General features: G+C 38.6%; 2 protein-coding genes across 3 annotated transcripts; one reads left to right on the top strand and one right to left on the bottom strand.

Annotated features, from left to right (window-relative positions):
• Window positions 1–1,686: 1,686 nt before the first annotated feature.
• Window positions 1,687–14,349, top strand: chst1 (carbohydrate (keratan sulfate Gal-6) sulfotransferase 1). Of its 2 annotated transcripts, none has more exons than XM_020651269.2 (6): window positions 1,687–2,007; window positions 3,524–3,897; window positions 4,688–4,901; window positions 4,997–5,223; window positions 8,617–8,837; window positions 10,422–14,349. In XM_020651269.2, the coding sequence occupies exons 2-6, from the start codon at window positions 3,565–3,567 to the stop codon at window positions 10,756–10,758; spliced, it is 1,332 nt and encodes a 443-aa protein (XP_020506925.2). In that variant the 5' UTR covers window positions 1,687–2,007; window positions 3,524–3,564; the 3' UTR covers window positions 10,759–14,349. The 2 variants fall into 2 exon arrangements, with proteins under 2 accessions (XP_020506925.2, XP_020506926.2); XM_020651270.2 differs by lacking the exon at window positions 1,687–2,007 and adding an exon at window positions 2,014–2,227.
• A 1,640-nt stretch (window positions 14,350–15,989) lies between these two features.
• Window positions 15,990–25,047, bottom strand: zgc:101566 (Transmembrane protein 263-B-like). The gene is made up of 3 exons (XM_020651278.3): window positions 24,915–25,047; window positions 23,513–23,636; window positions 15,990–22,067 (listed from the first exon to the last, which is right to left on the bottom strand). Exons 1-3 carry the CDS (start codon window positions 24,918–24,920, stop codon window positions 21,787–21,789), a joined length of 411 nt encoding a protein of 136 aa, XP_020506934.1. The 5' UTR covers window positions 24,921–25,047; the 3' UTR covers window positions 15,990–21,786.
• Window positions 25,048–25,798: the final 751 nt, after the last annotated feature.

The raw sequence follows: 25,798 nt of genomic DNA on the forward strand, positions 1-25,798 counted from the left end.
AGAGATGTTTACTAAACACAATAGCTCTACAATAAGTCATGCTTAAATATATGTGACTATTATGCATGAATTTAGATGACTTCAGACTACTTAAAGAGGGTTTGGGTAAGAACGTAAAAAACAAAGAAAATGCAAATGACATCAGGTTTGTTCATAACAGACATAGGTCTAAATCTCAAGAGGGTCTCAATGCTGTTGTGATTTCATGACAGTTCAGCTATAAGTTATAAGTCAAGCTCAAGTTGACAAAAATGGACAAAAATTCAACTTGCATACAAAAATGTACTTTTTTTTAATGTTTCAATGCTCACACACATTGCAGTAACTTCAATGGCAAGAAAAAAGGAAACACCTCACAATTTAATGATGGAAAATGGTTAATACTCATAAAACGATTTGATGGAATTTCTGACTAATTTAGCCCTTACAAGAACAGTCACTTATCAGTCAGAGAGGCTGTGGTGGTTTGTATTGGACGACCCTGATCTATGCTGGAAATATCAACTCCAGAAAAGCATTTACACCCTATAAACAAAAGATTTTAATGAGACACAGCTGTGGATTCTGGTAGCCTAAAATAACTGTATCTGTTTATGAAAGCTTACTTTAACCAGCGTTCATGTGGTGTTGAAATAAGCGGAGAATATTAACGTGAAATGTTCATATGAATGTGAGCAGGGATCAGGAAAGAATGACAGTACATGACTTGCCTGCTTGACAAACTTGACTTTTTATGAAGCAGAAACATGGCTGAGGAGGAAGGTGTTGGTAGGTGTTGGTTGACTGAAAATGAAAACAGTTTTCACTTGTTAGTACGAAACAAACTCTGTCCAAGACAGCATCACAAATACATTTTGGATAAAGTTTTCCAAGGCGTAAAGAAAGTGCTTACAGTATCAGAGACAATGACATATTATCTACCGCTGTCCAGGGTCCTGAACCTCAGGGCTGAACCACTTCATTTGTTATCACTGTCCAGGGTCCTGATTTCTGGTCTCGGTCAATTGTGTTGGTTTTCTCTGTGGTTGTAGTTTTGAGTTTGATTTTTTAAAAATCAAAAATGTTAAAATGAATCAACTCTGACGTGCACTTTGATACTGACTGTATCAATGAAGGATTGAAACCTGTTTACAGATTTTTGCATGGCTGGAAATGACCTCATATAGCACTTTTCTTTCCTCTCTCTGACGCTTAACACCAAAGATTGGGAGAAGGGTTAATTTAAACATTTGATTGATGTTAAAATTCCTCAATTAATATAAATGTATATAGGGGAATAGTGACTCCTGATGGTCTCTGTGTAGCAGCCTCCACCACCAGTGTGTAAATGGGTGTGAATGTGTAGGTGTGACCAGCAGTGTAAAAGTGATTTTTGTAGTCCGAAGACTAAAAAAGTGCTACACAAGCTCAAGTCCATTTACCATTACAACCTGTAGATGTGTATGATCACACTAGTTTTAAACTGGAGCCCACATCTGCCTTAAAAACACAATGTTTTTAATGTCATGAGAGACGATCATATACAATGATGAAGAAGATCATCTAATTTGTTTAGGCTAATTAATTTGTGGTTATACTACAAACGATTTTTATTGTGTGTGTGTGTGTGGGGGGGGGGGTGTGTAGTGATGGGGCCCAGAATTCATAGCAACGCCCCTGTACTTGATAACATGTGAATCATAACGCGGGTCGAGAAGGGGGGCAGAGACTGTGTGAGAGAGGCACAGAGGTGTTGAAACGCGGTGGGGACAGACAGAGCAGTATTCCCCCCCTGTGCTGTGTTGCTCACATATTATATGCATTAGCGCAATACCCTGTGTGTAAAAATGGATACCGGTCGTCACGATTTCTAACACACGGGTGTAAACATTTGGGTCGTGTCCTCCTCCCTCCATGTGTGGACCACAGACAGACGAGCTTCGGTGGAGCTCCCGGTAACAGTATTCGTCATGTCGCCTCCACAGCCCACTCGTCGCCTCCTGCTGACGGCAACGACACTGAAAAGAGGTAAATGAACGCACCTTGAGGCCCGCAGGAGGTGTCGATGTGTCCGGTGTACAGAGATGGAGCGGCTCGGTAGATGTGGTGGGAATGACGGCATATTGAAAACAAACTCGCGCTGTGTTAGTGTGAACGTCAGCTAATATTCAGAGGCTTTGTTTGAGGGGAGACAACGATGAAGATGACTGAAACCTATTATAGACTGACTGACATAATGACAACAACGGTAAGCTGTGTGTTTAATTACTGACAGCCAGATATGAAGCGTTGTTCGTGGAATATTCGACATTGATACACAGATATCGATCCAAGGTATGGTGACAGAAAGAGCTGGGTGTCATAGTTAGACTACACATAGGATTCAGATATCATAGGTAGCCAGCCTACTAGGGGATATAAAAACAAGAGGAATGATTATTACCGACCTTGTTTTTTTCAAAAATATTTCTGAAAGAACATGTTTTTTGGTGTTTTCCTCCTTTATTTTACAGTTGAAGGGAGAATTGTAAATTATATCAGGTATGAAGATTTAAAAACAGAGAACTTTTTTTGTCTTACGCACAATTTGAGATGTTTCTAATTGCTGATGCAATTTTAAAAATGTACGGTAATAGCGAACTTGTAATAGCCTAATAATAATAAAGTTAATAATATGAAGTAGAATAATTATTCTCTGGGCATAGCCTTCCCTTTTCTTTTGCAAGGCACTAATTAATAAAGTTACATGTTTTATTATGTATTATAAAGTTATATAATTAATAAGAATATTCTGGGCAGTAAGACTTTATTTGTTGTTAGGTTGACTAGAGACTTGAGATTATCAGCAATTGGACCTTTTTTAATAAACTGAATTAAATTATGAAGTTAATATTTGAAGACTAATCTTTGATATCTTGCAAAAACAAAAAACAAAAAAGGTTCATAACTTTGCCCAGAGGCACACATGTTTCGGTTAATTTTAACCGTGTTCTTTAGGAACTGTGTTCACGTAATTTCACTGCTGCTTCCAGCGATTTGAGGCTGACAGAGTTCCCTGGATTGCTGATCAGTTAGCTAGGACTGGTGCCAGGATTTCTTAGATTGACACAAACCATCACAACCCTCCATTTCAGCTGCAGAGTGCCCGACCATCTGTCTCAGATGAGTGGCAGCTTCACTGTATCCAATGTTGGCGGAGAAAAGAACTGAATTTCTGATTATTATTTTAAAATGAAAGATAATAAGGATGTCAATATAACAACATCTTAATCCAGATCTTTAAAAAAGTAAAGATTTATGCTTTGTATGGTCTGTTTTTGAAAAGAGATGGACAGTGATGTTTGGATTCACAATATCTGATGCAACACTAGGACTATAGGAAATGAATGTTAATGTTGATATGGCTTTTGCCAGACAGTGTCATACTGGCTTCACTTATTCTATGACTTCATATGTGTTTGGTGCCATAAGGAGAAACTAAACATTTGGTCCCCAGGTCTCTTTATCTCCTGTCCTCTCTCTGTCTTTGACCCCTCGTCTATAGCAGACTCTGCCTTGGCGTCCTGATGCATAAGTCAAGCCACCATGCAGTGTTCTTGGAAGTCTGTGATGCTGCTAGCATTAGCATCCATCGCCATCCAGTACACGGCTATCCGCACCTTTTCCACCAAGCCTCTTAGCCTGCTGTATTCTGGTCTGACACCTACGGGCCATGCAGTCAACTGCAGCCTCAGAGATCTGACTAAACTTGGCCGGCAGAGACTCGAGGGCACAGACCAAGGCTGCGATGAGGCCAGGACACCCTCTGCCTCTTCTGTTGACTCGGTTAATGCCAACAAAAGAATCCATATTCTCATTCTGGCTACGACACGGAGTGGATCCTCCTTTGTGGGTCAGCTGTTCAACCAGCATCCAGAGGTAGGGATGTTACCTTATAGACAAAAACCTCAGAAATACTCTTTGTTGAATTACAAGTTGTTCACAAAAAAAATATATTTTTTCTATCAAACATGCTGATAAATAAGGCTCTTTTTTATTTGTTTCATTCCTACGTAGGTACTGTAAAAAAAAACTCATAACATCCCAAAATCAACCATTAATAATTCACCTGAACAGTTTATGATTTTGCGTATGGTTTCACTGTATTTGTTGACCATGATCTTTCTAGTGTTTTCAAGTTTTAATAAATAGATTATTATGTAATTATTGGAAAGGAAAATGGCCTCCAGCTGTATTTGCAATTGGAATTCTATTTTTTTAAATGTTCAGAGCCCCAAAGAGAAAAAGTGTACCAACTTTCATGCTATTAAAAGAAACTAAACATGTTTTCACATATCATCTGGACTATGGGAGAAACTACAGCAAGGCTGGGAAGCAAATAATCAGAAATACATGAGAAATGATGTATGAAATAGTCCCTGGCTGGAATTGGATCAGCGGGGTTTTTTTTTTTTTTTTTTTTTACAAACTAAATACAGCTCACAGTTAAGATTTCCACATATTTAAAATAACATTTTAATTTATCATTTTAGTGACATCAAATGTGTTTTCTTGTCCACACATCCAAGGCTTCAGAATTTGGAGAGTTACCAGCAAATAACCCAAACCACACTTATCTTATTGCATCAAAAAATGTATTCTGTTGCATTTTGTGTGAAAGTGTCAAATAATGCCATACACATTGTCTTTTTGTTTTTTCATATCCCAGGTATTCTACCTGTTCGAGCCTCTGTACCATGTCCAGCTGGCTCTGCTCCCACGGCTGTCACAGAGCAAGAACCAGGCTGAGAGGAGGGTGATGCTGGGAGCAGCCAGAGAGATGCTGAGGTCTCTGTACCACTGTCAGCTCAGCAGTCTGGAGACTTACATACGACCCCGTCCCTCCAACCACTCCACTGACAAGCTGTTCAGACGAGGAGCCAGTACGGGACACGTCTTTCATGCACATTATGATATTTATACTACAGGGATGATATATGGAAAGACGTTTTTCATACTCTGTGTGTTCTGTTTGTAGGCCGGTCTCTGTGCACCCCTCCTGTTTGTGAAGCCCCTCTTGGCCTGGAGGCTCAGAGTCTGGTGCTGGCTGATGAGGGGGAGTGTGTGAGGAGGTGTGGGCCGCTCAACCTGTCACTGGCTGCTGACACCTGTAGAGGAAAGCGCCATGCAGCCATCAAGACCGTCCGGATTCCCCAAATCAGTGACCTCAGAGCGCTGATCCAGGACCCGAGACTCAACCTGAAGGTAGAGATCACAGTTATTATTTTCATTACATTTGATGCAACTTTTATGGCAGTTTTACCAGGGCTGGCGATTATGATTAATGAACGATTATTTCATTTTAGTTTTTTGCCCTCAGAGTTCACTGACATGGTCTCTACTGTAAATATGCTCAACTATTAAAGATGGGATATTTTTTCTAATGAAAGAGTGCATATCTGAGGAAATATTTTGGGTTCATTTGTTGAATATTTGGAACTGAAATCAAAGCATCGCTTGAAATGGAAACGACACATTTTAGTTTTAAAGTAGAAATTAACTTCTCCAAAACAGTAGAAAAGAAATAACTTGCATTGCTTGCAAACTTTTTTTCTGCAGTGTTTACATTTAACTTCTTTTTGGTCAATGTTGTCTTCCCTAAAGACAAAATGTGTCCAAACGATGGACATTGCTTCCATGTCACAGTTTAGACGTGTCGTCATGTGACTCTGCCCTGAAAATAATCAAAATAATCAACATGGGCAAGATTACGTCGTTAGAGGTTCTGAATTTCGGTTTTCGATTAATTTTCGATTAATTGCCCAGCCTTAAGTTTTACATTTTTTGTCTAAATCTATCTTAACATTTGTAATTTTAACTTAATATGCTCTTGAGGAGAGAAAATGATGACTTGAAAACTAAAATTACTAATTGAAAGTGTGCTTATCAAAAAACGGTTTTGGCACTAATACGAAGCTTCAACCAGGCGAGTAGTGCCAAGCCAATGTTAGCCATCATGAGTTTCATACTTTCCGTGTAAGACTATATTTTCTCCTTATAAAAAAGACATTTAAACATTTCCTAACAAATATTGTCTGAGTGTTTCATGTCACCAAGCTGTTGTTTTATGTGAAATGGATTTCAGTCAGCTAGCATGCTAAAGTGAACGGCAGCTGAAAGCCGACACCTTTGACAGACACTTTGACTTTGAAAAAGTTGTTGCTCCCTTAGTGATTTGACTGATGCATTGAGGTCTTCTTAAGTGTTTTTTTCTATAATCTTTGTTAACATGTTTGTGAAGAAAGTTCTTAAAAGTGTCTGAATTCAGTTAAAAATGGGAGGGAAACATATACAAAAAATTTTTTTAAGTATAACACATAAAAATTTATTTTCCTTTTTCAGCCTCTTCCACCAATAACTCATTAATCACTGGGACTGCTGACACTTTCAATCATGATAACTAGATACAGTGAGCAGCATGTTATTTCTGTGTGACTGGTTATTGTATTGACGGGTCAACATTGAGTCATATTTGACAGCTCCTCACTTGCCAAGTACATCGTGGACTGGATGATGGATGGTTGAACGACCAATCAATAAGGTTGTACATTGGTGTTTACCGAGCATGCAGTGGAAAAGAACACAGTCCCTCCTAACACATGTTCAGACACATGAACACATACGCACCAATGTTTTTTGTGTAGAATTTGTGATTCTACACATGGGGATCTGGATTTTCAGCACGGGAAGGGTTCTTGTTTCCCTTTTTAGTTGTAGTAATCTGAGCTGTATTGACAAATTATGTTACAGCAGGTTTTGGTGTATGCAGTAAAAACATCCCATGTGGACGGGAGAAAAATTATCCGTCCAAATGACAACAGTATTCTAATGATGATTAATTTGTCTCTATAAAAAAGTGTAGCAAATAATCCATTATAGATCAAACAATAGCGGTTTTCACATATGCACTCCTGAGAATATTAAGATAATTACAGGAGGACCGCTCCGGAGATTCTCCCGAACTAGCCGTTCTAGGGAACTAGCTCCCCTGTCAGAGGAGAGGGGGGGCAGGGGGTATCCTGAGGTAAGACATGACGTAAATAAACAACGTGGAAGTAGTGGGACGAAGCAACAGAGTCCACTACACGACATTATAAGCATATTTGCCTTTATATCAATGCTATGTGTAGTCCAGTTGAATGACAACATCAACAAAAGAGCGGAGAACAACATACTGACGAACAGAAAACATAATGCAACCGTTAAATTGCATGCACCGAGATCGTAGTGTATACATTCTATGAACCGTGTAGGAATCACAGTATACTGTATAAGTCACTAACCTCTCCTATTGGCTCGAGGTGAATACTCCTTTTCATATCAGCTCGATCAGACTTTCGGCGGAAAAAATACTAGCGGTCTGGCAGGAAAAACTCCATGTGAAGTCCAAGCGAAAAAATTCACCTGGCAAAGAGCTGGAGTACACGCCCATCAGTTAGGCTAGCCAAGCGGCGTATTATCAATAACTCTTATTCTTCATGAATCCAAAATGGTGAGTTATCATAAAATTCACCACCTGTACAATTTGTGCCAATAAAGACATAAGCTGTTCAGACCAATTTCTTTGAACCAGGCTCTAAACATGTTTATCTCTGCTGTGAAAACAGACATTTTAATGGGTGTGAATGTGACTTCTGGATTTTCTGACCTCTGACTCAAGGTCTGAGTGATGCATAGCTGTGTTTATTCATGTTATTTCATTAGCTTTGTATGTACTGTATTTTCCGCACTATAAGGCGCACTTAAAAGCCTTTAATTTTCTCAAAAAACGACAGTGCGCCTTATAATCCGGAGCGCCTTATATATGGATCAATTGGTTAATTGGTTGATCCATACTGGTTGTACACGGCGCTCAGCGACACTGACTCGGATAATGACGAGAGGGAGCTGGGCATTTTGGATGCCGTACTCGCCCAGCTGTTCAATTCGGACACTGAAGAAGAAGAATTCGAGGGATTCGTGGACGGGGAATGAACTGAAAAAGTGAGCTTTACGTGTTATACGTAACTGAACAATGTTGAGTTATGCACTAACGTTTGAATTACTGGTATCAGACTGTGTTTCATTTACGTGTTTACAACTGAACAAGGCTGGGAGATATTGTGAATATGCACATTAACGTTTGAACAACGTTGAGTTATTGTGAATGCACTACGTATAAAACGTAGTTTTATACGTATTTATATTTATATATTCACAATATCTCCCAGCCTTGTTCAGTTGGAAACACGTTCTATTCTATGCGCCTTATAATCCGGTGCGCCCTATATATGAAAACAGTTCTAAAATAGGCCATTCATTGAAGGTGCGCCTTATAATCCGGTGCGCCTTATAGTGCGGAAAATACGGTAGTCTTGTAATAAATATTCTTCACATTAAGTCTGAACAGACCATCATACTGCTAAAGGTATCACTGCTGTTATCACCTTTGACATCTTTCTACCACAGTACTGTTTTTTTTCTGGAAGACAAGCCAGAATTCTTTACACATATGGAGGTGTATTAAGACTGTTGGTGACATCTGCACTGTTACTGACCTTTTAAAACAGTGTCTATTCCCTGCGAATATGTTTCCTACTCTGGCGGGGTCAACATCAGGTTGTCCAGCTTGTTCGAGATCCACGCGGCATCCTGGCATCCCGTATCGAGACATTTCGAGACACTTACCGCCTGTGGCGTCTGTGGAGAGCGACCGGACGGCGTCCCCACAACCTGGACCTGGGACAGATCAACACAGTGTGTGAGGACTTCCTCCGGTCCGTGTCCACGGGGCTGCTGTCCAGACCTGCCTGGCTCAGAGGGAGGTACATGCTGCTCAGGTGAGATCTACAGGGATCATATTAGAAATGAAACGGTTTTCTGATGAATAGTGTTAAAATTAGGTGATTGAAGTCACTTTTCTTTACAAAACTCTTAACCAGGATGGAGACCATAGTTAGAAAGGTGACTTTGGGAGTGAAAGTGAAAGTGATGGTCAGGAATCAGTACACTTTTAAGCATCATTTCTAATTGCAGCCATTATACTCTAAAGAAAGACAAATCAGGTAATGAATTAATATAGGTGGCCCACAAACTACAAAAGTGTACAGGACAAAAATCAAGACAAGAAGAAGAAATTGGATAAAGTGCTGAATAACATTGAAGCTCATTACAACTTTGTATTTCCCATTCTGAAATGCTGAAGCAGTGAAATCCATTTGATAATATTTGATTGACTGAAAGCTAAAAGCAAAGTGATTAAATTGTGCCACACTGAAGGGACTCAATTTGAGGATTCAGCAAAATGGTAGCAGGCAAAGTCACAAAGAGTGATGTACACGATACAGCATGGTCAACTGCAAGCACTGCGGCTTGTGACAACTTAAAAAAATGACACATTGGGCATAGCTGACCCATGTTTCCATCTTCAAAGTATACGTTGTTTACCCCGAGCACATGTAGTTTTGTCAAATTTCCTGCGTTTAGAGTGTATATATTTTCACATCAATCAATTTGTATTTGTATAGCGCCTATCCATCACAAATGTTATCTTGAGACTATCTTGAGAAAAGCAGGAAAAAGGCCTTACTCATTGCTATATTACAAAGACCCAAATTGAATGAGCACTTAGCATAATTTAGAAAAGTTACAGTGGCAAGAAAAAACGTCCTTTTAAGAGGCAGAAATCTTGGGCAAAACCAGATGAACAGTCATCTGCAGAAACTGCCCCGGCTTGAACATTGGGATAGGGGGAGATGGGATAAGATGCATCTTATTGTATCTTTGTTGTATGTGGTTTGTTGTCCTGGCCCATGATCAGGCTCTCCTTCCTTTATGTATTTCATCAAATGAATGCAGATGTAAATAGGACCACTGCCCACTTCAAATTACCCCTTTGGGACAATGTCGTACATTTTATCTCAAATGGACTCAAAATCAACTGTTGAGGTACATGCAAGCTGAAAAAAATAAATGTTCATATCTTACTCCGCCAGTTGATGAACTCACTACTAGGTGATAAAGCCTGTGAGAAGTTAGAGCTCATGAAAATACAAAGTGGGGTCTGCATTATTGGACCCTCCAGCTCAGAAGCAGGGATCAGAATGAAAGTATTTTTCTTAGGTGAACAAAAGAGAGTAGACTATTAAAGGTCAGTTTTTCTAAACCAAAAAGGTGATTCTCTGAGATGGGCTCTCCTGGGGTCTATTGGCTATCTGAATGGTTTGTGACAAAGCTGACCATCATACAGAAGGCAGGGACTTAACCACAGTTACCCATGGCAATATCGAGATTACATTTTAAAAGCAACTTTCTTTTTCAGCAGTTTACTAAACCTTGAGAAACAGGAATAATAGATGATCAGATCAGATATTTGTTCCTTTTTCGCTGAATGTTCCTTTCTCCCCTCCCTATCCTTGGGTCAGGTATGAAGACCTGGCCAGGTTTCCTCTCCAGAAGGCCCGAGAGCTTTACGCTTTCCTGGGTCTTGATCTGGACCACAGTGTAGAGGACTGGATCATCAACAACACTCGGGGTACTAGTGATCTGTCGTCACGGCAGAAGTTCACCACAGTTCGGGACTCTGCTGCTAATGCAGAGAACTGGAGGGTGAAGCTGTCCTTTGACATGGTCGTTTACACCCAGACTGTCTGCAAACCTCTGCTTGAGCTCCTCGGATACAAGAGAGTTTTCCACCCCAGAGAACTGAGAAATGTCTCACGGTCCTTGGTGGAGGACAGGACGTTCCTCCCATTTCTTTAAACAACTGATGATTTACATCTATCCTATACAGGCTTTAGGAAACTATCTGTCAAAGCAGTACTATAGTTTATGAAGCACATTACATGATGGAAGCTGTCTTACTGACCGATCTTGTTTTTCTCACCATGTCTGTGCTGGAAAAAGAGCTGTGACCATCCGTCTATCTGTTTAAAACTTAAAGTTCTATAAAAGAATCCAGAATTATTTCACTTTGCAGCAGTTATCACATCTATCTATCTATCTATCTATCTATCTATCTATCTATCTATCCCTCCATCAATCTATCCATCTACATAACTTCCCTGACCCATGACTAATCAACTATGTAGGTTACAGCCATTTTTCAAATGTATATTTTTACATAATGGTGGGTATTCTCAGTTGGACAGTGCTATGAAAATGAATTTCCCCATGTGGACTCTAAAGTCTAAACTCTATATATAATCTATATAGCAGCAATACATGCGGTACAATCACAAGGTCGCTGACTTAAATCAATTTATCACTACAGGAGGATTCTGGTTTTATAAAACCTTGGGTTTCACATTTTGGGGTCAAGGTGAACATGTAAAGTACTAAATGTTTTTGAATAGCTTGAGTAGATCTCTCCAACCAGCTTTGGAAAAACAGCCTGTAATGTAAAGGCATTTACAGTTTTTCTCTGTCGCTTTGGTACATTTCTCGAATCATCCTCGACATTTGCAAAACAGTAAGTGCATTTCTCAAAACAATTCGTACAAATAGCAAAACACCATGGATTACCTGCAAAAGCCAGTCTCTTGCTCAAAATCCTGAGTTCATCTCTCAAAAGTAAATATCTGTGTCAATGAACATGTCAGTGCCATCAGAATGACAAGTCCTTGTGTCATTGTGTACGGATAAGACAGTCAAATTGCTTAGTTACGTTGTCAATATAACAGTGTACTCTGGAGGGGTGTTCTGATATAAACTATGGCTAAAGTTCTGATAACAATTATTGTAAATTGTAAGTTACACCTTAGTGTATGTGGGAGATTGATTGCAAGAGACTGGACAAGATTCACATTTACGCTTTTACTGTTTGTACTGTAATTTTTTGACAGACCATGTCATTGTGATACAGAAAGGAAAAGACAGCACTGCATAGCACAAAGAAAAAAAACAAAAAAACAAAAGTAGAAATGTGACCATAGGACAATCTCCTGAGGGAAAACTGTACATGCAGTGCTTTGGAATTACAGTGCAGTCTTCCTACACCTCCTGACGTTGACGCTGGTGATCATATACTTTCCAGTATTTCCAGTTGTTCTCCCAACATTTGGCTGCACCCTTCGACCAGCCTCGGCCATTGTAAGCCCATGATTGAGAACGTGGTCTACAAGTGTGGCTCTTATCTCATCAGGAACGCGCATATGTCCTCGGGCTCTTCTGCCTTTTCCTCTGTTTTGCCTCCCAGCTCCTTTGCCACGCAGCCTCACTCCTCTTCCTCTACTTCTTCTCTCTGGCTGTTGACCCCGTCCAATTCCTTGTCCTTCCATTGTCAGACATTGTAACATTGTGTTGTGCTCCGGCTATATATGTACTTGCCAATTGATGGTTCATGAGATGCACCTTTGAGCTATTTCAGAAAACTGGTTGATCATTGGTTGATCTAATGCTTCACACATTTCCCTTCATTAGAGAAAGTCAAGATTCACCTGGGAGCTATTTACCAATTCAGGACAGATTTAGAAAAAAAGTCTAATGTCTATAGAAATATGCTTGACATATTATGACAACTTGTTCAACCATTTTGCATGTAAAGACTTATGCGATGAACCAATGCCTAAATGTTGTGGGGGGTGAGACTATTCAACAGAGACCCATTATAATACATTTTGATCAACATGACATAAGCAATTGATAATGTAGGAAACAGCAGAGAATTGTACACAATAATTTGAATGGATATACCAAAGCATTTGCAACTTGTTCAAAGAAATGAGAAACTGCTTTTTTGATGTGCACAAGTGACACAATGATGTGAAGATTGAACAAGTAGTTTTGAGAATTTCAATTCTGATCTGAGAAATGTACCAAAGCGACTGAGAAAAACTGTAAGTACACTGAATAAAATTTCCTTTTTTTGCCAATAACAAGCTCACATTCGGTTCTATGGGTTTTCCACCATGACAGCAATGATCAAAACAGATATTTATCTTTTAGTCATTAATTACTGTAAGATGCAGTTACAGCTGTTACACATCAGCCTTAAGTCCCGTTTCCACCAAGCAGTCCAGTTTAGCTGCTTTCGGTAAGTGACACATTTGTCTGTGCTTTTACTGTCAAACATTGGGGATGGTACCAAGATAACTAATCCATACCCTTCTACTTCTTTGGTACCCTGTTGAGGTGCCAAGCGTACCGATCCGACACTAAAGGTTGGAGCTTGACACACTGCAGTCTGCTGATTGGTCAAAAGAATCGTAACTTCCTGTGCTACAGTGGTAAGAAAGGACAAACACAAAACGCATCATGTTTAAATATCCTGTGGATTTGGAGAGAGTAATTTCAAGGCTGTTTTTGTTTTTTGTGACTATTGTCAGCGCGTAGCACTGCCCTATGGACAACCTCTGAGATGCAGACCTTCTTAAGAATCATTGATCTTTGTTTACTGTGTCACGTTCTTCTTTGTTTAATTTATTGGCTGTCTACATTATGTCATGCCGCTGTGATTTAGTGATGTGTAAGGGTACGGTTGTCTGTGGAAACGCAAGCAAGATCAGGGTTTACCGTACCAAACTGTACCCAGATGAACCTGACCGCTTTTAAGGCTACCAGAAGTCAGTGACTAAAACGTTAGTTTTGGCAGATCACAGGAGTTTGTGATCTACCAATTCCTTGACTAGTGAGTTTATTGGTGATGTTGTGTTATGGTGAACTCATTCTCATTTTGGTAAAGTCATTCTTTAGCACAGAAACAAACTATTTGATCGCAGAGTTAGACCAGCAACTAATGCTTTTGGCATATACAATTGACAATATTGTTAATGGAGTGTGTTTTTTTAAGAGAGCCATGAAAAGGTGTTTTCTGTTTTTTTTTTTTTTAAACGCTTCTAATCCGTAATCCTAATTGGCAAATTAAGACATTTTCCAATTATGATTACCGCTAATACTTGTGCAGCTGCACAACTTTTTATGTACAGTTTTCGCTGATGGGGTTCAACAGATCCCTGATCAGCCTTTCCACACCATGTAACCATTGATAAAAAGTGTGACTAAACTGTGACATATGTACAATAACCAGGTAGTGTCAGGACCAGACAAGTTGCAGATTATTTTCATGCATAAATTCAAATAAACCTAACGTAAAAAAAACCAGCTTATATATTTTCAATTTAAGAATGTTTTACTTTAGTAACACAATGTGAAGGTGGATATTAATATATTTTATTTATGAATCTGTTTTTATCCAGATTCAAAATCATGTGAAAACAACATGCAGACAATTTAAATGTAAAAACATGATGTTCACATTCTTATAGAACATGAATTCATGACTATGTGATACTTTCACCATGTCTCATCATAGCAGGAAAATGAACGTGATCCAATTAAAACAAGTCATTGTCAGATTCTTTTCTGTTTTCTTTAATGTCGTCTCTTAATTCACCGTCTGAACTGATCTTCATTTCCTGATTAACCACCATTTGGATGTTTCATTTTTGACAATAAAGCAACATAAAATGCTTTAACAAATGTTTCTTGGTTAAAAAGAGAAATGTCCATGATGTGAATAAAACAAGATGGAGCGATAGATTGTGAAGCAGGAAAGGTTTCTAGGTTCTATACACTTTGTTTTATAACAGGGAGTTTCAAGGTGGTAAATCCTCAGGCCTACAATACAAATATGATTTCATTGTTAAAGAATAACGTCAGTTGGTGAGTAAATCTCATCCATGTACACAGCTAATAACTAGTCTGAACATATTTAAACAGAAGTTGGCCCTTACTTTAAATAAATTTCACTTCCATGCAGAAAAAAAACAGAGTATTTACATACATATATCTACATACCAACAATCAGAGGATTAACTCTGAGGCTGGTTGAGACTGTCTGGAGAGATATTTAGTTGGTTACAAATGGATGTGTAGACAGTCTGAACCATAACTTCACAACAGGTCATCCTAACCTGAATGTGACTGTCTGTTCTGTTAACCAACATTTCTCCCATCTTGCACAAGTTTTGAGTGTTTTTTCCCCCCTCAGACAGAAGAGGTGTATGATTGCTGTGGTGGACTGGGGAGTTACTGGTTAGGACCATGCTTACATTTCAACGTCACTGATGCAGGTGTTCAGTGTAAATAAGTGTTGATCAATAAAACATTAGGAGTGTGTGTGTCATTGTCTCAACCTGTTTCTTTCTGTAACAAACTATGAAGGATGATCTGGGTATTTCTTGCTTTTAACTTCTCTCCCCGGTCATTATTAACCCACCTGTTTTAATCTAACTACTTATTGAATGTCGTTTAGTGTTACAGCTGTTTCACCATGTTCAGCTGAGCTTTTTCCACAAATATGGAGGTTTTCATAGTGGCTGTTTTAGTCCAAATCGTTTTATTGCTATTCCAACCAGGTTAACATGGAGTATAATGCTGCTCAGTCCGTTGAAAGTTATGGATGTCAGAGATGAATAAACCCCAAATGCAATTATGGTCACACGATATGAACCCACTTTTCATAATGCATCATTAGCAGATTAATGCAGCCTTATAAATACATGTATATGGCTTTATAAAATGTATATATAAGACATTCTTCCATTTGAAAATCATATTAGTTTTGACCTTATAATACATTGAATCAGATCTTTATAAACCTTTAGAACTGGATAGAATTGTGGGAGTTGTAATGTGTTATCAGACCCAGAATTCAAAAGACCCTGTAGTAGGCTTTGCATTAAGGTATTATAAACTGTACCTTCATCATGCATTACTTTCACTGCTTATAACACGCCATAAACATTATGCGATAATAAAATAAAATCACTTATAAGAATTGTTATTAAGCTTTATGAATGATTTAAAGTTTTAAAAAAAATCGATTTCAACCACAGTTTATAGATTTCCGTATATTTTCATTACAAAAAACACTGCTTTTTTTATTTAGTCTAATACAATAATTCCAATAGTCTTTAGGTTTAAACATTTAAAAACATATTGAGAAATATAAAGAGAGAAAGGGGAAAGAAAAAACAGTTCTGAGGCATGCAGCAAATGTAGAATGATTTTATTTTCTTATAAAAAATGTCGGGTTCATTTAAACATTCCATTTACAAAATTCGCACAAATGCAAACAGAGTTTGGTCGTCAATCCATCACATTACCAGGGACAGGAATGTCAGCTGCATATTATGCTAAAAATCAACAGACGTTTTTTTTTAGGTCTGACAGAGCATTTTGCTGCGGTGTTATGTCTTTCTACTTCCTGTGAAATCAAAGACATACAGGGGGCAGAGACAGTCCAAAACAGAGTCCTTATAAATATAGCTTTGACATTTTTAAGCTTATCATAATTTTGTGGCTGCATGAACAAACACACAGACAAAGAGCAACATCAGTATCAAGGTGAAGTATTTAGCTGAGAAAGATCAATTCAAAATTGAATTAACTTGTAGATCTAGAAGTAAAACTATAGAGGTTGGTAACTTCTGATAAAAGATTTTTACATCCTGGTACTATTTATAAGGGAAATTTCCTCAAAAGAGAAAGCTTCTGTTTTGATCCAGATCTCAGTGGAAACAGATTTTGACTCAAGGTCCAACACAGACAGTCTTAAGCAGTGATCAGACCAAAAGCAAAAATAATTTTCACAGTGCATTAATCATTCTGGTTATACCATGAGAACATCAGTGTTCCCGAATTTCCCCTCTGGGGATCAATAAAGTATTACCCTTTAATTGCAGTGGTTAAACATTGGAATATAATTGGAATAATCACCTTTCCAGATTCTCAGAAAAATCAACTCATTCTGTCTGGGTCAATTACAAATTCAATCATTCAATCTTTATTTGTAGAGTGCCAATTCATAACAAATATTCTCTCAAGACACTTTACAAAAAAGAGCAGGTCTAGACCATACTCTTAATTATGTTATTTACAGAGAACATGAATCCACTATGACCACAGCGCTTGGCAACATTATGCAAAGTACCAGTGGTTAGGATATGTACATAATTGGCTTTATTTGGGCCGCCCAACAGGAAACGGTTTCTATGCATTTCCTTCAACAAGGATAGTGCTGCACGGAAATTAGCTTTGCTTTGGTCTCAACACATACTTATTCTTGCCTGTTACATTTTATCATTGAAATTTTTAAATATATACTGTTTCTATTTTGTCGGACATTGGATACAAACCATTAAGCAAAATCACCAATATCATTTCTATTTGGCCAGACCACCAATTGTGTCACTGAATGTGTGGAAATTCACCATCTAAACAACAGCAGTAAAGTCAGCAGTCTCAAAATTATTAAAAAAAACAAATGTAAATGTGCAAGTGAGCCAAATGGATTAAAGAGACTCCATCTTCAGCTCCATCTTCAGCAAGCACACACGAATGTAAAGTTCACTTTGCATTTAGAAGTTTGAAAGCAATATAACATTTGTGGCATGCAGTGTGTCTTATCACAGAATACTTTTTCACTCGCCCTTTTAGATACATACACAACTTAGACAAATAGTCATTATGATTTACAAATGCGATGGCACAAATTGTCAAACAAAAACAGAATAAATAGCAACTCCAACGTACTTCCTAAAAATACAAGTTTACTTTACTTATTGTCCATCCTTAATACACTATATTTTGCAGATAATCAGCATTAGACTGTAACACAAAAAAAATCCCAATCTAGGATTCACTAATTCATCACTGATATCGCTCAAAGTGATAACTACCATCTGCATTGTTCCAGTTAAAGAGTAAACTGCTTCATTTCGTGCTTCAGAGCGGTTCAGAGCCATAGCTTTGGGTTTTACATTCATGAACCAAACACTGTTGAGTATATGCAGTGGACAAAGCCTTTCGGTTTCAAACGTGAGGCTACTACAGAAGTGTACTCTCTCTCATGTCCTGCAGGGCGAGACTCCATCGGTTGCAAAGAGATGTCTGATTGAACAAAAGTCTATGAGAAAAAGAGCCTATTTTTCACTTGATTGATTACTTTTTATTTTTCTATTTCAGTCAACATGTTTCTAATGAGTTTAAGTTCTTAAACTAGGTTTTAAATCATCTTCAAAACAGCATGATATTCATTTTAGGATTTATACCACCTAAAGTAAAACAGACAACAGGGAAGGTTACGCTATGGGTATTGTCGAAATGTAGCTACCAATAACCCAACAACACTTTTCAACAGGGTTAGAGGCATAGCTATTTTAAACCATGATCCAAATGTGATCACTCTTGGATCCAAAGATCCAAGATAGAATAAGATAAGAAAGATAATGGTAATCAATAAACCATTTGGGGACATGACAGTGGCTACCTACAGTACTTCCTATGGCACATACATCAGCAGTGGACAGGTTTTTTTTCCGAAGCACAAACAGTTGCTTAAAGGCAGGGTTGGTCATTTTCTCCAGATATACTTTTTAAGATTTTGGTTGATATTATCTTTAGGTCCTGACAGAAATCAACAATTAATCTTCTCTGAAAAAGAAACTAAGAAAATCCATCATCTGTAGCAGTTATAAGCCTGTAAAAACGTCGACCAATGTCTGCCACGAGGTACCAATTTGATGAACCAATCACGCCTCGCTGTGTCCCTGTTGGTTCTCTACCCTTTGTGTGCACTATAGCCCACACTCAAACCCGATGACGGACTGTATACTGTGAGTGTAACTTATCGTTGAATGAGAAATGAGACGTCGTAGTTTCACCACAATGCAAGTGATAAGCTGAGGTCAACTTCTGGAGAAACGAAGCTCATGCATGTAAGTGAGGGGCGTGGCCTTTGAGGGAGCACAGAGTGGAGGGGGTGGGTGTAGACGGAGCACTGAGGGAATGCTACTTTCAAAATCATGCTAGTTTTCAAAAATGACCAACCATGCCTTTAAATGAATTAACATTTATGTACATAACTAAACCTAGATATCACTGGTACATTGTTGGGTTTTATAGGGTGGCGTATCACATTGTTTCAATGTCAACATGTGACCTAAAATATAGATTTGAAATAGTTTAACTCTATTTATTGCTTATCTGTTTTAACAAACTTTCTGCTGATGGTCATATTCAAACCCTGTTCTCTATTTCTGTTGATTTGATTTCTCAACTCAAAGAGCACCATACTTGTAAAATCTGTTATTCCTCATCCCATTTTACATCTCCCATATAACAAAATGATGTCATAGTGGTTTCATTTGTGACTTATCAACATGTAAAGGGGCTGGAGGAGTGATGTTGTTTCTTTATAGTCAATTAGTGTTACTTACGTCAGACAGTAAAAAAAACATTTGCTTATATTTTAATTAGAAATTAATTTTTAGAATCACAATAAATTGCTGATTTTCAGTAGCATTGCGATTACATTTTTGATTGCATGTTTGAAATTCCATTATTGTGGAGTTCAAAACTGCTTTTATTTTGTAGATTTGTACACTCTTTAGCTAAGGGCGCTATACTTCCTGCTGGATACAAACCTTCTTGTATTTGAAATAAAAATAGGAACTTCTGATAAATCAAAGGTTACAGCTTTAACTTATTCATGGACACAGGAACTTGTTACGGGTTGGTCTCACACACAAATGTGTGATGTCACAAGTTGGATCATATTTTTGACTTGTTCTGGAGTTTTTTTAAGTGAAATGAGACATTCAAAGGGGCACAGGTGTCGTTCTTTTCCCTCACTGGGACAACAGGGAGATGCTACAGTCAGTCAGTACAGTGGCTTAGCTACAGTACAATGTGCCAAAAGGGACAAAATAGCACATGATTAATGCAATTTAAAAAAGGATAAAGCGTTCATTTCTGTCATCTCACTCTTTGTGTCTTCATTTTTTTAAAGACACAATGTCCTCGACTCCTGCTTTTCTGAGGGACACATTTTATCTGAGTTACAATAACAATGTTGGATTATTTTTAAGTGGAACCCTAACTGTTTTTTAATCCTGGGTATACAAAGGACTTTATGTTTTGAATTGCTCACATACAGTGCTGCTGACCTGCTCAGTATTTAATTTGAAGTGCCTGACAACATTACAGAAAGATGTTTCTCTTTAAACTGAAACATCTGTCATAGTGGTGGGCGATACAAAGATATTAGATCGTGAAGGATTTTAAAATGCTGACGATCTGCCAAAGCAGAGAGATCATAGAACCGGGTTTATGTGTTTATTCTATCATGCTGCAGTTTATGTTCCTACACGCTGTGAGCAACACTTAACTTATCTGAATAGTGTGCACAGTTAAGATTAGCCTACATCTCAGATAGCGACACAAGAAACTTTTTAACGAGCCGGAGAGACGTGAACAGTCTGCTGAGAGACAGACAGGGCGGAGCTCAGACAGTCAGTGATGAGAGATATAACCCCGCTGTCTGTGTTTTCTGCTCTCTCAGTTTTTAAAAGTTACTTATCAAGCCTCTCCACCCGAAGCTCACCTGTTGTGATAACGGAACCTACAGGGATTAGGCTAAACGACGTTACAAAGCAGCAGGCAGGTGAGAGTGAGTAACCATGGTGACTGACTGTCTGTCAATCAACGATGTCCCGCCCCCTCTATGAATTAAATTCTTCCGTCAGTAAAACTTTGATCATGTGTCACAGAATGAACACATTCTGTATTTTGTTTGATTATATATAAACTAAACTAAATGATGTCATAAAAACCACAAAGCCTATAAACAAAGGCTGCAGAGCCTGTATGAAGCTACAGCTGGAGGCACTCTGCAGGGCTAAATAGAACAGAAACACTTGAAGTCTACATGTTTTTAAATGAATGCATCACTGCGTGAAAATGTTCCTGATGAACATAAAAAGAGGACACATAACTAAATCATAATTAAAAGTGGTGAGGAAAACCTTCAAATTGTACATATTGATCAAATTGAGGGAAAGACATTTCTGTTGCTAAAGATGTTCTGGGTGAGAGACCTCCAGACCTCCTACAAAGATGTTTTTCAAATAGACTAAACTTATCAGCACAGTTTTTGTGCATTTAAAAACATTATAGAGGGAAATAAGTTTGGTTGAACTGGTCAGTAACTTACAAATTTGTCTAAAGAACTGTATGAAAAAAATTGTGATAAAATCGTGATCATGATTTTGCCAAAAGAAAATCGTGATATGATATTTTTCCCATATCGCCCACCTCTCATCTGTCACGTTACTGCCTTACAAGCAACCAGACTCCCATGACAAAAACAGTCGTTGTAGCCTGAAAAACAGGAGTTGCTGGTTTACCTCTGTCTCGTTGGGTTAATTTATTTGTGTTATTTTGTGTGACTTTTTGGTACTCTTCAGGTTTGTTTAGAGCTAACGCACACGTAAAGAATAAGCAGCCATGAATAAATCCAAAATGTTCACTGATGAGTCCTGAAATTCAATGACAAAGTCCTCAATGATGTGTCGGGGAACATGTCTTCTCTCTATTTACCATTATATAAGAGCACAGTATCATGTCCTCGTCAGATTGTGTTCATTTTATAAAAGTTTTTGTTAATTGTCTTTAAAATATGCTACATATGACACAATGAATTACTGCCACTGTCTGCTAGCTCATTCAGGATTAAAAAACAAAATAAAATAAAACATTATATTTCCCCACTCCGCACAGTTGCATTCTTGAGTGAATTTTCATCATTGTCAGCCATGCCCCCTTCAGAGGAAGATTTCCATTGACATTGACTGACATCTCGCTGCTTTTGTATCTTTGTTGCTGCATGAAAGAATACGCTGCTTTGATCTGGAGAGCTGTGATGAAAATCCATTCGGAGCTTTAGAGATTTTGCTCTTGTTTGCATCATACACACAACCACACAAACACACACACACCCACTGTCCATCAGTCAGCTTTGTCCTTCTTCCTTGGTGTGACTTTACTCGCCACCGCGGATCCTACAGCTCCAACACCTCCTGTTACCATGGAGACGCTTCCTTTGACCAGACCTGCGCTGGCTGCCGGCACACTGATAACAGCTGTCTTGGTGAGCTCAAAACTTTTTGTTCCTACCCACGCAACACCCCCAAGGGTTGCACCGACGACGTTCCGTGTCATGCTGAATAGGCCGCCGCCCACTCTCCACATGACTCCTCCTTCTGGGATGGGGTGATCTTTATCTGTGTCTGAGAAACGCAGAGACAGAAGCAGTAGCTTAAACCTCACTCAGAGAAGGAAAACATGACATATCTGTTCAGTCATTTCTTCAAGGACCTTCAAAGAACATTTCTTAAAGCATTGGACAGTACTGTGCTTTGAGTGAGGGAATTTCTCGTGTACTCGACTTAACTATTAGCACAAATATGCAGGTTTTAGTTTCTGAGCTCATCATACCCGGATCCCTCAAGGGGAAATTCAGTTTTACACTCAGTAATGCTTCACACACAGGCTGGAATACACACACATGCACAAACAGGATCCAATGGACATGAACTAATGGAGAGATGTCAGAGTGAGGAGGCTGCCCACAGCAAGCGCTCTGGGGATGGTAGTGTGTGTGTGTGTGTGTGTGGGGGGGGGGGGTTGGTGCCTTGCACAAGGGCACCCTCTGCAGTGCTCAGGTAGTGAACTGGCACCTCTCCAGCTACCAGACCGATTTCCAACTTGGTCCACACTGGGACTTAAACCGGTGACCCTCCAGTCCCAACATAACTCCCTGCAGACTGAGCTACTGCAGCCCCAGCATTAGCTTCTTTTGTCAAAAAAAAAAAAAGCTTTAATCACAAATAGAATCTCGTTCTGAGGCATTAGCATGACTAAGTAACTTTGCATTTGCTAAAGCCTCACTTGACCTCGCTCCATCCTTTTGTCCAAATATGATAAATTCTGCCTACTAAAAAAACAAGATGGCGACAGCTACTGTATAATGCTAAACTGGAGGCTTCATAATTGTTGTCCAAAAACTTGTTTCATAGTTAAAATGTCCTCTTCTCATACACAGTCAAAGTTATACAATTTCACCAAACTGTAGATGAACTTCTTGGCTCATAAATGAGCATTTTGCTCGTGTGACTTAGCAGCTAACAAAGCAGAGCAGCCACTTTCAAACTGTAATAACTCTTAAACTTTGACACGAACTACTACTGTCAATCTTGCTTGTTTTCTTCCTCTACAGTTCTCTCCTTTAAAGTGGAAATAAAGTTACTGTATGGTAGGGTCAGGTTTTAGGCACAGCTACATGTGTATCATGAACTGGCACACCAATGTTTGGAATTTCTTAGGTCACAGAGGTGAAGTGAAACTGCTCTCAAATTATATATACGACTAAAGAGTTCTTGAAAGTGGTCATCAAACAAGCCCCAAAAGCCTGAGCAAAGTAAGACATGATCCAGAAGGCTGTTGACTTGAACAGCCTAACCAATTAGAAACCAGCAACACAGGCTGCAGCATGCAGAAGTACATACTATTGTCCTTTTCATAAAAGTTAATATACTCTCCGTCATCCTCTGAAAGCACATTTCTTCTACAGTAATAATATGTCAGGTATCGGACATATTGACACCTGATACCAATTTGTGACATTTTCAAAAAACAAACTATGCACAGAGTAGAACCCTGTCAGGTTTCTCACCATGCGGATGGTCCTCTTGGAGGTCAGGAGGACCTTCCTCTTCTTCTCTGTCGTCACAGATGTAATGGTTGTCAACAGAAGGTGAGCTGCTCTCCTCCTCTAAATCCTGCTGTGAAGTCATCTCCTGAAAGACAGCACAGACAGACAATATTACAGCGTGCATAGAAAAGCAGCGCTCTTAAAGGACCTATCCAAAGAAAGCAAAGTGTGTGAAGATCTCTGACTATGACTAATAACATGATGTGATGATAATACCATCTAAATTCAAAAAAGCTTCTTTCTTCCTTTGACAAAATGCTTAAGTGGGGAAATGTACTTCTGAACAGGCCTGTTCCATGATAAGTATTGTGTGGTAGAAGCACAAATAAATTGTGATTTATCATTGCTTTACCAAAACTGTCAACTGTTCTGTTTAATATCTGTAGGTATAGGTTTGATGAAGTCTCATTGAATTAAGTTTGGTGTTGAGATATAAGCTAAGTCAGTGTTAGTGACAGCTCAGCTGGCAGCCTCTCCAGATGTGCTGCGTCAGCAAGCATCAGAGAAACACTGATTCTGTCTGAGCACTCTCTGCTAACACTACACTTTTGCTATTGCTACATGATAATTAACAGTGGCAGCCATAATAACGCAATCATGGTGGCAGCGATGATCTCTACCTTTAACAGAAGGCTACTGTGCAAATCGATAAGTTATTGTTTTGGTGCAGCAAATAAGGGGGCTATAGACTAATGCTTGTAGGTTATCCATAGAGAAATATTTAGATGTCATGATGATATTGCATCATTTGCTGTAGGTAGCAAGAGTTTGAATTTTTGTTAACAATACACTTAGTTTGAGTAACATCAAAAACAGAGAGCTTTCTGTCCCATGCCATCTGATCATATGGGGGGAAAGGCCGACGTAAATGTGTTTTTTTTTTAAAAGGGCTAAAAAGGGCTGTCATGTTAGCACTATTAAAATCACTTTATTTCCCCTTAAAAAATAAATGCGAATATGAGTACAACCTAGCAAAGGCAGTCATAATATCGTCAAAAAGCTTAAAGATTCTCAGGGAAACATGTTATCAACTCATCGACTGTGTTGTTATAATTTCATTATCACACAAGATGACAAACCTTCATCTGATATTACCGACGCAGTTTGTCACCATTTTGAATTATTGAATTCCGTTTCATTCTCACACTTAATCTGAGTCACGATAATACACGAAAGAGACATATTGTTACAGTAATGTTAACAGGAGGTGATTGTTCATCTGCAGGTAAGATAACGGCAGCTCGATCTGGCCCACCACATCGCCTACAGACGAGCGCGCGCACACACATTCATGCACACACAGGTATAAAACGATACCTAGAATACACCTGCACGGATATCTAAAACAGAAGACCCCCCCTACCTTCATCCTATTAAAGTAGCGTTTATAATTGCTTCTTGGCGGATATTTTTATCGCTCCAGCTTTAGTTGTTTTGCTGTCAACCTCGAAGCGGAAGTGACGTCGTGTTGTTTACTGTGTGCCTGCGGTGTAATGGCAGCGCGCGGCCGCAAACTGTCAGCAGAGACAAGAGTCTCGGGGGCAGCAGTACGCTGTTATGACGCCATGTTTAAATGTTTCTGAATACATTATATTAACTTTGAGGCTGTGACGTAGCCTAAATATATAACCTACCTGCCGTATGGAGCAGTGTCCAGCTCCTTTGATTCATTTTTTTACAACTGAACGGTTTGGAAAACACATTTTTTCAACCTTCCTACCTCCTAGGCCTTACTGTTTTGGACAGTGGACACTGTTTATATTTATTTTACCTTCCTTTTAAATGATTTTGGTACTTTTGAAAAAACTGTACAGGCCTATTTATCAATTGTGTAAATCATATTCAAATCAACTGCATGCCAGATAGAACATCTTTTAAGTACAGTAGGCCCATAGGCCTATTTATCAAGCTGATTCTGCTACCGTCTTTTCTCTGTCTCTATCTTTTTGTTTTTGGTTGTTTTTTGTAATGACTTGATGTCATTTTAAATGAGGGCCACCTCTTGATAATCTCTTCAGTTTAAATAATAATGATAAACCTGCACCTCTTAAAAAAATATATGAAAGGAACAAAAAAAAACCTAATTATTTTTTTATGTTTTGAGGTCATTACAGACATTTTCTTCAATGTGTTTCAACACATTAACAAGAAAATGATTTTGAATACCTTTGTAGTCTGTGTGCCTGAGATTCCCGGAGTGGGATCTCAAGATTCCTTACAAAGACATATGTAGGCCTATATAAAAAA

This window comes from Labrus bergylta, chromosome 7 (genome assembly GCF_963930695.1).
Source record: "Labrus bergylta chromosome 7, fLabBer1.1, whole genome shotgun sequence".
Classification (NCBI taxonomy): Eukaryota; Metazoa; Chordata; class Actinopteri; order Labriformes; family Labridae; genus Labrus; species Labrus bergylta.

Excerpts from the sequence above, each read along its gene's own strand:
- zgc:101566 (XM_020651278.3), bottom strand. Across the intron at positions 22,068-23,512 it reads CCAAGAGGACCATCCGCATG|ACACAGATAAAGATCACCCC; the intron begins GTGAGAAACCTG and ends TGCGTTTCTCAG.
- chst1 (XM_020651269.2), top strand. The coding sequence starts at position 3,565 with ATGCAGTGTTCTTGGAAGTCTGTGATGCTGCTAGCATTAGCATCCATC. Across the intron at positions 3,898-4,687 it reads TGTTCAACCAGCATCCAGAG|GTATTCTACCTGTTCGAGCC; the intron begins GTAGGGATGTTA and ends TTCATATCCCAG. Across the intron at positions 8,838-10,421 it reads GGGAGGTACATGCTGCTCAG|GTATGAAGACCTGGCCAGGT; the intron begins GTGAGATCTACA and ends TCCTTGGGTCAG.